The sequence below is a fragment of the Phoca vitulina genome, unplaced genomic scaffold (genome assembly GCF_004348235.1).
Source record: "Phoca vitulina isolate PV1807 unplaced genomic scaffold, GSC_HSeal_1.0 scaffold6, whole genome shotgun sequence".
Classification (NCBI taxonomy): Eukaryota; Metazoa; Chordata; class Mammalia; order Carnivora; family Phocidae; genus Phoca; species Phoca vitulina.
The window spans coordinates 66952426-66966774 of NW_022589709.1; the positions used below are offsets into that span (position 1 = coordinate 66952426).

The 14349-nt window shown below is 39.2% G+C and overlaps 1 protein-coding gene across 1 annotated transcript in view; it reads left to right on the forward strand.

The window, feature by feature from the left end:
* The window catches only part of ANKRD55 (ankyrin repeat domain 55), a 91287-nt gene that overhangs the window by 25804 nt on the left and 51134 nt on the right, over positions 1-14349 (forward strand). The window contains exon 4 of the mRNA XM_032404401.1: positions 12126-12256. Coding sequence (XP_032260292.1) covers positions 12126-12256 — 131 coding nt within the window. The remainder of the gene's footprint in view (positions 1-12125; positions 12257-14349) is intronic.

Sequence of the window (14349 nt, forward strand, 5' to 3'; positions counted from 1 at the left end):
GAAAATGACAGACTAGCTAGGACCATGGGACCCAAGGAATGACATGGTGGTAACTTTCCTTGGTTCTCTTTCCAAGTATATCCCATACTTGGAGTTGAAAAAATCCAACAGCCCAGAAAGGCTAATAGTCACAGACAAACACACACACACACACACACAAGCCTGCTCTCTAGCCAAAGAACCAGGAAAGGGACATAGCAAGGCAGAGAACTTTTAGACAATAATGAGTCTACTCCAACCAAACATCACACAAATACACAAGCAAACAAGCAAACTAAAACTTGCTGCCCTAGCCCCATCATTCCAGCAAAGACCAAGTAGAAATCTTGGACCTCCACCCCAACTACTCAGCCTCCCTCCCCCTACCTGTTGGGGTGGTGTCAGAGGAAGCCTTTTTGAGAATTAGTATTTTTACCACCACCTAATAATGAAGAGTCTTCTCCCTCAGATGTCAATGGTAGCTAAGTAGGGAACCTGGACTTCTGATCTGACCTGGCAATGATGAGGTGGCACACATACACCCCTACTTCCCCTTTGGAGCAGTGTCAGAGAAAGCCAACTAAAATAGAGGGTTTAAGTAAGATTAGGTAACTCAATACAATACCCCAAATGTCCAGGTTTCAATAGAAAATTGTTTGTCATATCAAGAAACAGGAAGACCTCAAACTGAATGAAAAAAGACAATCAATAGATACCAACACTGAGATAACAGATGTTAGAATTATCTGACAGATTTTGAAGAGGCCATGAAAAAAGAAATGCTTCAATGAGCAATTACAAACTTGCTCAAAACAAAAGAAAAAAATAGGAAGCCTCAACAAAGAAATAATAGACATAAAGAAGAACCAAATGGAAAATTTTAAAACTAAAAAATACAATAATCACAATTCAAAAATTCAGTAGATAAGCTCAGCAGCAGAATGAGGAAGCAGAGGAAAGGATCAATGAACTTGAAAATAGAACGACAGAAATGAGCCAATCTGAACAACCGAGAGAAAATAGGCTTCTAAAAAAAAGAGGATCAGGGACCTATGGGACTGTAACAAAAGTTCTATCATTGTTTTTTCCGTCCTAGTACTTGTGGGAAATCATTAATGATTTTTAACCAGTGTACCTGTCCAAGAAGAGCTTGGGAGTTCCTTATCATGACAGCAAAATGTTTTGTAAAGTGAATAGTTGCCCCTAATTATCCATAGTAGTTTTATTTGTTTGCTTGCTTGTTTGTTTGTTTTTAAATCAGACTTACATGTACATCTGCTTTGGGGCTAGAAATGGAAAATGAGGAGAGACAAATGTTAAATACCACTTGTGTAATAATGCAAGATCCAGACTCTTTGGGTTCAATCCTAGCTTCTACTGCCTTTGAGAGGAAATGAACATATGACATCTTAAAATTTGTGGGGCACAGCTAAAGCAATACTGAGGGAAAGCACTAAATACATTTATTAGAAAAGAGGAAAGGTATTAGTCAATAATCTAAGTTCTTACCCCAAAAACCTAGAGAAAGAAAAACAAAATAAACCCAAGGAAAGAAATAATAAAGAAAGAATAGAAATCAATGGATTTGAAAACAGAAAACAAAAAGAAAATCAATGAAGCAAGGAACTGATTCTTTGTGAAAAAGATCACTAAAACTGACAAAATTCTAGCAATACTGACAGAAAATGAAAGAAGTCACAAACTACCACTATCAGGAGTGAAACCAAAGATATCACTACAGACCTGTGGACATCTAACCGATAAAAAGGAACTACAACAAAAAAACTCTACACACATAAATTTGACTATTTAGATGAAATAGATCATTTCCTCAAAAAAGATAATTGCAATTCATCCAATAGGAAATAGACTATTTGAATTCCCCTATAACTATTAAGGAAAGTATATTCATAATTTTTAAATTCCCAGAAAAATAAATTTTCAGGCCTACATGGTTTCTCTGGAATCTTCTACAAACTTTTAAATAATAATTAATATCAATTCTAAATAATCTCTTCCAGAATGAGAAGGAAACTCTTCCAGTTACACTTATGAAGCTAATATTACCCTGATATTGAAAACAGATGATATAAAGTATGATATAAAAAAAGAACCTAAAGACCAATACTCCTCATGAATGTAAGATAGAGAAAACCTTAGCAAAATATTAGCAAATATAAGTCAGCAATTTATAACTAGAATTATATACCATCACCAATTGGGATTTGTTGTAGGAATGTGTGATTCAGTATTTCAAAATCAATCAGTGTAATCCATCATATTAACCAGCTAAAGAAGAAAAATCACATGATCATATCAATGAATGCAGAAAAGCATGTGAAAAAATTTTATACACATTGGTGATTAAAAACTCAAAAAAATAGGAATAGAGGGGCACATCCTCAATTTGATCTATAAAAAAAGAAAGAAAAACCCTAGAACTAACATTTTACTTAATGGTAAAAAAGACTGAATGCTTTGCCCCTAAGATCAGGAACAAAGCAAAGATGTTCACTTTTTTTTTTTTTTTAATTAACATAATGTATTATTTGTTTCGGGGGTACAGGTCTGTGATTCATCAGTCTTACACAATTCACAGCACTCACCATAGCACATACCCTCCCCAATGTCCATCACCCAGCCACCCCATCCCTCCCACCCTTCTCCACTCCAGCAACCCTCAGTTTGTTTCCTGAGATTAAGATCTCTTATGGTTTGTCTCCCCCTCCGGTTTCATCTTGTTTCATTTTTCCCTCCCTTCCCCTATGATCCTTTGTCTTGTTTCTCAAATTCCTCATATCAGTGAGATCATATGGTAATTGTCTTTCTCTGATTGACTTATTTCACTTAGCATAATACCCTCTAGTTCCACCCACATCATTGCAAATGACAAGATTTCAATTTTTTGATGGCTGCATAATATTCCATTGTGTGTGTGTGTGTGTGTGTGTACACACAGATGTTCACTCTTACTTATATTCAGCAGAGTGGTGGCAGTTCTAGCCAGTGCAAAAAGGCAATAAAAGGAAATAAAAAGCATATCTATTGAAAATGAAAAAATAAAACTATCCCCTTTTGCACAGCACAAAGAAAATCCTCAGGAAGCTACCAAAAAAACTCCTACAACTAAGTAAGTTCAGCACTGTCACAGGGTATAAGATCAGTCCAGAAAAACAAATTATATTCCTGTATACCAGAAGTGAACACATGGACAACACAATTAAAACTATAATACCATTTGGGATGCCTGGGTGGCTCAGTTGGTTAAGCATCCAACTCTTGATTTCAGCTCAGGTCATGATCTCAGGGTTGTGGAATCAAGCCTTGCATCTGGCTCCATGCTCAACATCGAGCCTGCTTAAGAATCTCTTTCTCTCCCTCTGCCCCTCCCCCTGCTCACTCTCTCTCTCTCTCTCTCTCTCTCTCACTAAAACAAACAAAAACAAAACAAAACAAAAAAACTACAATACCATTTAAAATCACTCAACAAAGAATACTTAGGTGTGAATATAACAAAATATGTACAAGATTTGTATACTGAAAACTATAAAATGCTGATGACAGAAATCAAAGGAGATCTAAATAAATGGAGAGACATCATGCTTATGGATTAGGAGACTCAAGATAGTAAATATGCAGTGCTTTTCAAATTCATATACAGGTTTAATGCAATTTCTATCAAACCCCAGCAAGATTTTTTTGTAGATATACACAGAATTATCTAAAATTATATAGAAAGGCCAAAGAATTAGTAGAGTTAAATCAATTTTGAAAAAGAATAAGGTGGGAAGGAGAACTTAGGAAGATGGAGGAGCAGGAGGACCTGAGCTCACCCCATCCCATGTTTACCAGATATCATCCACATCCAAGTCAATAAACTGGAGAGTGATCCAAAGACTGACAGAACAAACTCCACAACTAAATATAGAGAAAAAGCTGTCTCTGAAAGGTTAGGAAGGTCAGAAAGTTGGGGGGGTGGGGGGGTGGGGAAGCTACCTGCAGGAGAGAGGGGGCTGCACATGGAGAGGACACAGAAACAGGCCCTTACGCAGGGAGCTCATACTGGGAAGACTGATCCCCATAAGGCTTTTTCCTTAAAAACCAGAGGGGCGGGGCGCCTGGGTGGCTCAGTCGTTAAGCGTCTGCCTTCGGCTCAGGTCATGGTCCCAGGGTCCTGGGATCGAGCCCCGCATCGGGCTCCCTGCTCCGCGGGAAGCCTGCTTTTCCCTCTCCCACTCCCCGTGCTTGTATTCCCTCTCTCGCTGTGTCTCTCTCTGGCAAATAAATAAATAAAATTTTAAAAACCAGAGTGGCTGAATTCTGTGAGCTTTTAAAACCAGTGGGACTTGGAGCTTAGAGCTTTAAAAGTCAGCTGACTCAGCTCTGGGTGAGCTTGGGAGGGTGAGTGGTAGCTGGGTTGACACCCTTAAAGAGACAGCAGACTATGTGGAGAGGCAACAACAAAATGGCAGTTTACATAACATCAGGGGCAAGTGGGAGACAGATCTGTTCATACTGATTTCTGAAAATGAGGGAACTGGCAGGCACCATTTTCCTCCCCTGTCCCCCATTATAAACACAGAGCCACCTGAGGGAGGTGGGGCTGCACAGACACTGGTAGTCTTGGCCCAGAGCTCAAGGCAAATTTTGTTAAAGCTTCGCACATGCCCTGCCCAGCAGTCGGGTACACAACTGTCACCTTGTGCCCCACCCAGCCACAGTGCAGCACCCAGCCAGCCACATGCCCCCTGATGCCAGGGCACAGCTTCCAGCCACCACAGTACTTCAGGAGATCCAGCATAAGACTAATGGCCCAACACAAATTTTGCTAACACTGCCACCCCATTCCCAAGTTCCCCAGCGGGCATGCTCCCTCAGAGCTGCCCTGCCTGGGTCCCACTAACACCACAGAGAGCAAGCACATCCCACAAAAGGCAGAGAGTCAGACTACTACCAAGACTTCTATTCTGAATGACAGCCTTGTTGGATAGGGTATTCTTGGCTGCAGATTTTTCCCATTTAGCACTTTGAATTTATCATGCCATTCTCTTCCAGCTTAGAAAGTTTCTATTGAGAAATTTCTTACTAGCCTTATGGGCTTTCTCTTGTAATTTACTGACTTCTTTTGCCTTGCTGCTTTTAAGATTTTTTTCTTTATCACTATATTTTGCAAATTTAATTACAATATGTCTTGGTGTAGGTCTGCTTTTGTTGATTTTGATGGGAATTCTCTGTCTGTCCTGGATCTGGATATCTGTTTCCATCCCCAGATTAGGGAAGTTTTCAGCTATTATTTCTTCAAATAAAATTTCTGCCCCCTTTTCTCTCTCTTCTCCTTCTGTGACTCCTGTAATTGTTTAATGGAGTCACTGAATTCCTATGTCTATTCTTGTTTTGTGCAATTATTTTTTCTCTCTTTTGTTCAGCCTGATTACTTTCCATTATTCTGTCTTCTAGGTCACTAACTCATTCCTCTGTTTCTTCCATCCTGCTGTTCATTCCACCAAGAGTATTTCTCATTTCATTTACTGAGCTCTTTATCTCTGCTACATTATTCCTTATCTCTGTATTAAGGGTCTTACTCATGTCTTCCACTCTTTTCTCAAGTTCAGGGAGTATCCTTATGATCATTGCTTTAAATTCTCTATGTGTTACTTAAATTTGTTTCACTTAGATCTCTGGCCATGACCTTATCCTGTTCTTAGAGTTGGGATAAATTTCTCTGTCTCCTCATTTTGTTTGCCTCTCTGTGTCTGTTTCTGTGTGTTAAGAAACTCGGCTATGTCTTTTTTTCTTGAAAGTAGTGACTTTATGAAAAGGAGATTCTGGAGTGCCCTGCAGTGTAGTGTCCCCTGTTTACCAGAACCTGGCCCTTCAGAAGAGTATCCTATGTATGCTGCTTACGCCCTGCTGTTGCATCTGAGTCACTTTTCCTTTCAGTGCAGTCCTCTGCACTGACTCTCTGCCTTTTGTGGGATGTGCTTGCTCTCTGTGGTGTTAGTGGGACCCAGGCAGGGCAGCTCTGAGGGAGCATGCCCGCTGGGGAACTTGGGAATGGGGTGGCAGTGTTAGCAAAATTTGTGTTGGGCCATTAGTCTTATGCTAGATCTCCTGAAGTACTGTGGTGGCTGGAAGCTGTGCCCTGGCATCAGGGGGCATGTGGCTGGCTGGGTGCTGCACTGTGGCTGGGTGGGGCACAAGGTGACAGTTGTGTACCTGACTGCTGGGCAGGGCATGTGCGAAGCTTTAACAAAATTTGCCTTGAGCTCTGGGCCAAGACTACTATTCAGAATAGAAGGAGAGATAAAGAGTTTCCCAGACAAACAAAAACTAAAGAGTTCATGACCACTAAACCAGCCCTGCAAGAAATATTAAAGGAGAGACCAAAAGTGACAGTTTAAAGGCAGGAAACACAAAAGCAGTAAAAATGAATATTTCTGTAAAAAATCAGTCAAGAAACTCACAAAAAAGGGTATAAAATATAACAGCGCGTAACTAAAATGTGGGGAGGAGAAGAGAAAAGAATAGATTCAAACTTAAATGACCATCAACTTAATATATACTGCTACATGCAAAAGAGGTTATATACAAACCAATATATCAAACCATATATAAAAAACCACTAATAAACATGGAAAGAATAAAGAGGAAAAAATCTAAATATATCACTAAAGAAAATCAGCAAAACATGAAAGAGAAAGACAAGAAAGGATCAGAGAAAATCTTCAGAAACAACTACAAAACAAGTAATAAAATGACAATAAATGTGTAACTATCAATAACAACTTTGAATGTAAATGGACAAAACACTCCAATCAAAAGACGTAGGGTGACAGAATGGATAAAAAAAAAACAAGACCATCTATATGCTGCCTACGAGAGACTCATTTCAGACCTAAAGACACCTGCAGTTTGAAAGTGAGGGGATGGAGAAACATCTATCATGCAAATGGACGTCAAAAGAAAGCCAGATAGTAAATACATATATCAGACAAACAAGACTTTAAGACAATGACTGTAAAACATAGAAAGAAACTATATAATAGTTATAATAATAAAGGGGACAATCCAGCAAGAAGATATAACAATTATAAATATTTATGCACCCAACATAAGAGCACCCATTAATAACAAACAGAAAGGAACTAATCAATAATAATAAAATAATAGTAAGGGACTTTTACACCCTACTTACATCAGTGGTTAGATCGTCTAACCAGAAAAATCAACAAGGAAATAATGGCTTTGAATGACACACTGGACCAGAAAGATTTAACAGATATATTTAGAACATTCCATCCTACAACAGAATACCCATTCTTTTCAAGTGCACATAAACATTCTCCATACCATGCATATTTTCTGACCACAATGCCATGAAACTAGAAGAACAAATCTGGAAAGACCACAAATACATGGAGTTTAAGTAATACGCTACTAAACAATGAATGGGTCAACCAGGAAATCGGTGGAGAAATTTAAAAGTACATGGAAACAAATAAAAATGAATACACAGGGGTGCCTGGGTGGCTCAGTCAGTTAAGCATCTGCCTTCAGCTCAGGTCATGATCCTGGAGTCCCAGGATTGAGCCCCACATCAGGCTCCCTGCTTCGCGGGGAGTCTGCTTCTCCCTCTGCCCTTCACATGACTCGTGCTCACTCTCTCTCTCACTCTCTCTCTGTCAAATAAATACAATCTTAAAAAAAAAAAAAAAAAGAACATACAATGGTCCAAAACCTTTGGGATTCATCAAAAGTGGTTCTAAGAGGGAAGCTTATAGCAATGCAGGCCTACCTCAAGAAGCAAGAAAAATCTCAAATAAACAACCTAACCCTACACTTAAAGGAGCTAGAAAAAGAATAACAAACAAAACCTAAAGCCAGTAGAAGGAAGAAAATAATAAATATTGGAGCAGAAATAAATGATATAGAAACTAAAAAAAACCAACAGAACAGATCAATGAAACCAGGAGCTGGTTCTTTGAAAAAAAACTCAATAAAATTGATAAACTTCTAGCCAGACTTATCAAGAAAAAAAAAAGAAAAAAGACTCAAATAAATAAAATCACAAATGAGAGAGGAGAAATAATAACCAACATCACAGAAATACAAACAATTATAAAAGAATATTATGAAAAACTATATGCCAACAAATTGGACAACCTGGAAGAAATGGCTAAATTCCTAGAAATGTATAAACTGCAAAAACTGAAACAGGAATAAACAGAAAATCTGAACAAACCAATAACCAGAAAAGAAATTGAATCAGTATTCAAGAAACTCCCAACAAACAAAAATCCAGGACCAGATAGCTTTACAGGTGAATTCTACCCAACATTTAAACAAGAGTCAATATATATTCTCCTTAAACTATTCCAAAAATAGAAAAGGAAGGAAAACTTCCAAATTCATTCTATGAGGCCAGCATTACCCTGATACCAAAATGGGATAAAGACACCACTAAAAAGAGAACCACAGGCCAAAATCCCTGATGAACATAGATGCAAAAATCCTTAAGAAAATACTAGCAAACTAAATTCAACAGTACATTTTAAAAAATCATACACAATCAAGTGGACTTATTCCTGGGTTGCAAGGGTGGTTCAATATTCACAAATCAATCAACATGATACAGCACATCAATAAGAAAAAGGATAAGAACTATATGATCATTTCAATAAATGGAGAAAAAGCATTTGACACCCATTAATGATAAAAACCCTCAACAAAGTAGGTTTAGAAGGAATATACCTCAACAAAATAAAGGCCATCAATGAAAAATCCACAGCTAATATCATCCTCACTGGGGAAAAACTGAGAGCTTTTCCTCTATGTCAGGAATAAGACAAGGATGTCCATTCTCACCAGTTCCATTGAACATAGTACTGGAAGTCCCAGCTACAGCAATCATATGAGAAAAGGGACTAAATCAGTAAGGAAGTAGTAAAACATTCACTATTTGCAGATGACATCATATTATATATAGAAAACTGAAAAGACTACACCAAAAAACTGTTAGAACTGATACATGAATTCACTGAAGTTGCAGGGTATAAAATCAATGGACAGAAATCTGGTGTATTTCTCTACACCAATAATAAAGCACCAGAAAGAGAAATTAAGGTAGCAATCCTATTTGCAATTGCACCAAAAACCGTGAGATACTTAGGAATAAACTAACCAAAGAGGTGAAAGACCTGTACTCTGAAAACTATAAAACACTGATGAAAGAAATTGAAGATGACACAAAGAAATGGAAAGCCATTCCATGCTCATGGATTGAAAGAACAAATATTGTTAAAATGTCCATGCTACTCAAAGCAACCTACACATTTAATGCAATCCCTATCAAAATACCAACAGCATTTTTTACAGAACTAGAACAAACAATTCTAAAATTTGTATGGAACCACAAAAGACCCTAAATAGCCAAAGCAATTTTGAAAAAGAAAAACAAAGCTGGAGGCATCATAATTCTGGACTTCCAGTTATATTACAGAGCTATAGTAGTCAAAACAGTATGGTACTTGCACAAAAGTAGACATATAGCTCAATAGAACAGGATAGAAAACCCAGAAATAAACCCACAACTATATGGTCAATCTTCAACGAAGCAGGAAAGAATATCCAATGGGAAAGGGATAATCTCTTCAACAAATGGTATAGGGAAAACTGGATAGCAACACATAAAACAAAGAAACTGGGCCACTTTCTCACACCATACACAAAAATAAATTCAAAATGGATTAAAAACCTAAATGTGAGACCTGAAGCCATAAAAATTGTAGAAGAGAACCTCTTTGACATTGGCTGTAGCAACTTTTTTCTAGATATGTCTCCTGAGGCAAGGGAAACAAAAGCAAAAATAAACTATTAGTACTACATCAAAATAAAAAGCTTCTGCACAGTAAAGGAAACAATCAACAAAACTGAAACGCAACCTATGGAATGGGAGAAGATATTTGCAAATGACATGTCTGATAAAGGGTTAGTGTGCAAAATACAGAAAGAACTTATAAAACTCAACACCCAAAAAACAAATGATCCAATTTAAAAATGAGCAGAAGACATGAACAGACATTTATCCAAAGAAAACATACACATGGCCAACTGACGATTGAAAAGATGTTCATCATCACTTATCATCAGGGACATGCAAATCAAAACTACAATGAAGTGTCACCTCACACCCATCAGAATGGCTAAAATCAACAACACAAGATACAACGGATGTTGGCAAGGATGTGGAAAAAAAGGAACCCTCACGTACTGTTGGTGGGAATGCAAACTGATGCAGCCACTATGGGAAAAAGTATGGAGGTCCCCCCAAAAAGTTAAAAAATAGAACTACCCTATGACCCTCAAAAATACAAAAACACTAACTCAAAGGAATACATGCCCCTGTGTTTATAGGAGCATTATTTACAGTAGCCAAGCTATGGAAGCAGCCCAAGTTTCCATGAATGGGTAGAGAAGATGTGGTATATACATACAGTGGAATATTATTCAGCCATAAAAAAGAATGAAATCTTGCCATTTGCGACAACATGGATGGAGCTAGAGAATATAATGCTAAGCGAAATAAGTCAGAGAAAGACAAATACCATATGATTTCACTCATATGTGGAATTTAAGAAAAAACAAATGAGCAAAGGGAAAAAAAGAGAGAGAGAGATAAACCAAGAAACAGACTTTTAATTATAGAGAACACACTGATGGCTACCAGAGGGGAGGTGGGTAGGGGGATGGGTTAAAAAGGTGATGGGGATTAAGGAGGGCACTGGTCATGATGAGCACCGGGTGACATATGGAAGTGTTGAATCACTATACTGTACACCTGAAACTAATATCACACTGTATACTAACTAACTGGAATTAAAATAAAAATGTTAAAAAAAAAAAAAAGAATAAAGCAGGAGGAATCAGTCTGCCAAATTTCAAGACTTATTGTATGGCTACAGAAATCAAGACTGTGGAAATGGCTGAGGGTTACACACACAGATTAATGGAAAAGAATGAAAAATTCAGAAATAGACTCACACAAATATACTCAACTGATCTCTGACAAAGGTGCAAATGTAATTCAGTGGAAGAAAGGCTCTTCAACAAACAGTGCTAGAGCAATTCAACACCCGCAAACAGAAAAACGAAGACAGAGGGAGGGAGGGAAGGTAGGAACGAGGGAGGGAGGGAGGGAAGAAGGGAAAAAGGAGAGAGAGGAAGAAATAAAGAACGAACTATTGAGACTAAGGAAGACATAGTGCTTCACTGCTGCTTTTACCCAAAGAGCATTGCAAGGGAGAGATTTGCAAAGCAACTGGGTTGCCCGCGCAATCTTTCGGTGAGAACAGCAGTCCCGCCATTTGTCCATTCTCAGGGATCTCCTAGGGTCACAGCTTGCGGGTTCACAGGAAGAAGGTGTGAATCGCCAATGAAAACACTTGTAAACAAGTCTCACGTTGGCAAGGGACTGTGTCTGAGGTTTGGTTTCTTCACCTAAAGGAGTGTGAAGCACCTGGATTCTGCCTCACCAGGCTAGCTTGTTCCAGCAGGCCTACAAGTTAATCAGAATGTGTAATTTCATCTCTGTTTTTGTTCAGAAAGAAAAGACATGAAGAACCAAATGCCTTGGCTTATATTAATAACCAAAACAGAGAAGTATTTCAACAAAGGTGGACCCTTTCCTTAAGACTGTATGCAAGCTAAGGCTAGGCTGCCATCACTGCCCTTTATCACCCACCACCTCTAATAAAAGTGTGCTGGAACTGTCTGCCTGGCTCAAGTTGCTTTCCAGACGCTTCCAGATCCTACATTGTTCAAGCCAAATGAGGATAAACCTGCCTGTTAGTCCCAAATTGTGCTGATTCTCAAGGTAGTAATGAGGAATTCTTATCATTGGCACGAAATGTTTGATCAACCAATTACTGCAAAATTACAGAAGATTTAATAGAGCTAGAAAAAATACACAGTTTATATAAATGTAGCAACAATCATCTTCATTTCTCTTCAGTCCCATGTAGCTCAACAGCTGGGTTTGTGTTGAGGGCAGCTCATTTATCTGCAACGAGCATATATGGGCAAAAAATTTTGCCCATAAATTTCACAAGTCAAATATTATTAAAGGCTGTTGAAATGTCTTCTTCCAGGATGTACACCCTTGATGCACGCAGTTTCTGGACGTCAAGTGGACACAGTGAAGCTATTGTTGAAGATGGGGGCCAATATTAACATGCAGGATGCTTATGGTCGCACAAGTCTATGCCTGGCAACCTATCTGGTACCAACTCTGTCTTTGGTGGCTGTCAGGGAGTGGGGAGGGCTAAAAGTGTTGTTATGGGGTCCCCCTTGTGGAAGAGTATTCTTGGATTTATGCAGCTAGCCAGTGGAAGCAGAACTTGAATCTTTGCTCTAATCATCTCTGACAATTATAGCACTATGAAGAGTTGGTTTTGTGGATCTGAGTCATTTTGGATCTTCCTAACAATCCTCCAAGATAGAGGCGATATTGCCATTACAGAAATTTTACTTTCCATCTTAACTGCATCAGAATTTGCCTTGGGGCATTTCTGGACATACTTGGTACTCCTTCTAAGAACACAGTCCATTAATACCCTGAGTGGGTGGTAGTCCTTGAAGCTACAGGTAACATTGTGGGGTAGGGTCAGTTGAGTGGAAGCTGGAGAATATGGGGAACATTGGGAACTGGGAAAATTGGGGGGGGTAGGAGTAGGGGAGACATGTCAGGCTATTAAGTGGCAATACCAAGCATAGGACTCAACCCACAATCAATACTAAGTATAAAAATTATGTAGAGTGAGTCCTCATCAAGAGATTTCAGCTCAGCATTTCCCAACATTAGAGCAAGTTTGGTAAGCTTTACTGAAAACCTTCAAGTCCCTCTCTTTTCAAATCCTCCCTCAGGCACCTGGGTGGCTCAGTTGGTTAAGCAACTGCCTTCGGCTCAGGTCATGATCCTGGAGTCCTGGGATCGAGTCCCGCATTGGGCTCCCTGCTCAGCCGGGAGTCTGCTTCTCCCTCTGACCCTCCCCCCTCTCATTCTATCTCATTCTCTCTCTCAAATAAATGAATAAAATCTTAAAAAAAAAAAAAAAATCCTCCCTCAAATCCTTCTAAGAAACCACAGGGCTACCTTGAGTGTGTGTCAAGCAAGTTCTTAGCACCACAGGTGGGTCATCATTCTCCTTTATCTCCAATGAGGCTCCTGGAAATCTTCCTCTAACTATTGTTGCTGCTGAAGCAGATTCTTGGATTTGCTATTGCTGCCCATTGACAGCAGGGGATTTGCCCTGAGCAAGCCCCACTCTGTCTTGCAACTGTCCTGCTGAAGTAGGAATGTCCCTTCCCCAAACACCACACCTTCCTGCCACGATCTAGCAGAGATTGCATGAGGCATTGCCCAATTCTTGCAGAGATTGTCTTTAGAAACTACTTTTTCTTTTTCTATTTGCATGCCCTCTTTCTCTAGGACTTAGACATGAAACTAGAAAGAATTTTTTTTTTTTTCCCGAAGTGCTGGAGTACTTGTTTCAAATGCACTTTCCAGGAGTACACCCTAGACCTCCTGAGCCAGACACTGTGAGCAGACATGGGTAGTGGGTGGGGAGGAGGTGTCTGCATGTTAAAGAAACCTCCTTGGCCATTTTTATACCCACTCAAGTTTGAAAACCACTGGTCTATGAGTACTAGGTGAAGTCTCATATCTCAGAGAGACACAGGAATGCCCTCCTAGCCCCTTCCCTTCTAAAGCATGCCCTAGTAACTGCTCCTGCAATGGATTTTTTCTCTTTTCTTTTTTTCTTTTTTTTGTATCCAAGCTGAGGAGAAGAGAAAATTTGGATCGGGGGTGGAGGAAGTGAATAGAGATGGTTTCTAAAGTTGACTGCTACTTGCATATAGAATAGATGGAAACCAAGCTGTACTTCATTCAAAATTCTAAAGTTCCAAGATTGGGAAGAGTTATCTTGTAGATCACAGTGAATAGTGAGCCTAGAGAGGTGCTCCCTTTGCAGACAGCTCTTCCTAGGAATGTGTTCTAAGGAGCTACATGAGGGAAATAGGCCTGCATGAAAGCATATGGCATTGCCCTGTTAATGATGCCCCCCTTCTTTGTGGTAACCAAAGGAAGGACCCATCCCTGTTTCTTATGAGGCTTCCTGGGAAGGGTGAGGGGTGGTCCTGGGGATTGCACTGTGGAGCCCACCACTCCCTTCTAGCAACGTTTGAATTCAAGTATTAAAAGAGAAACTTGGGAAAGCGGGCACTTAGAAATTAAGTGTCCATCACAGCTCCAAACTCAATATACAAATATACTTACCATGGATGTGTAACCTTAGGCAAATCACTTTACCT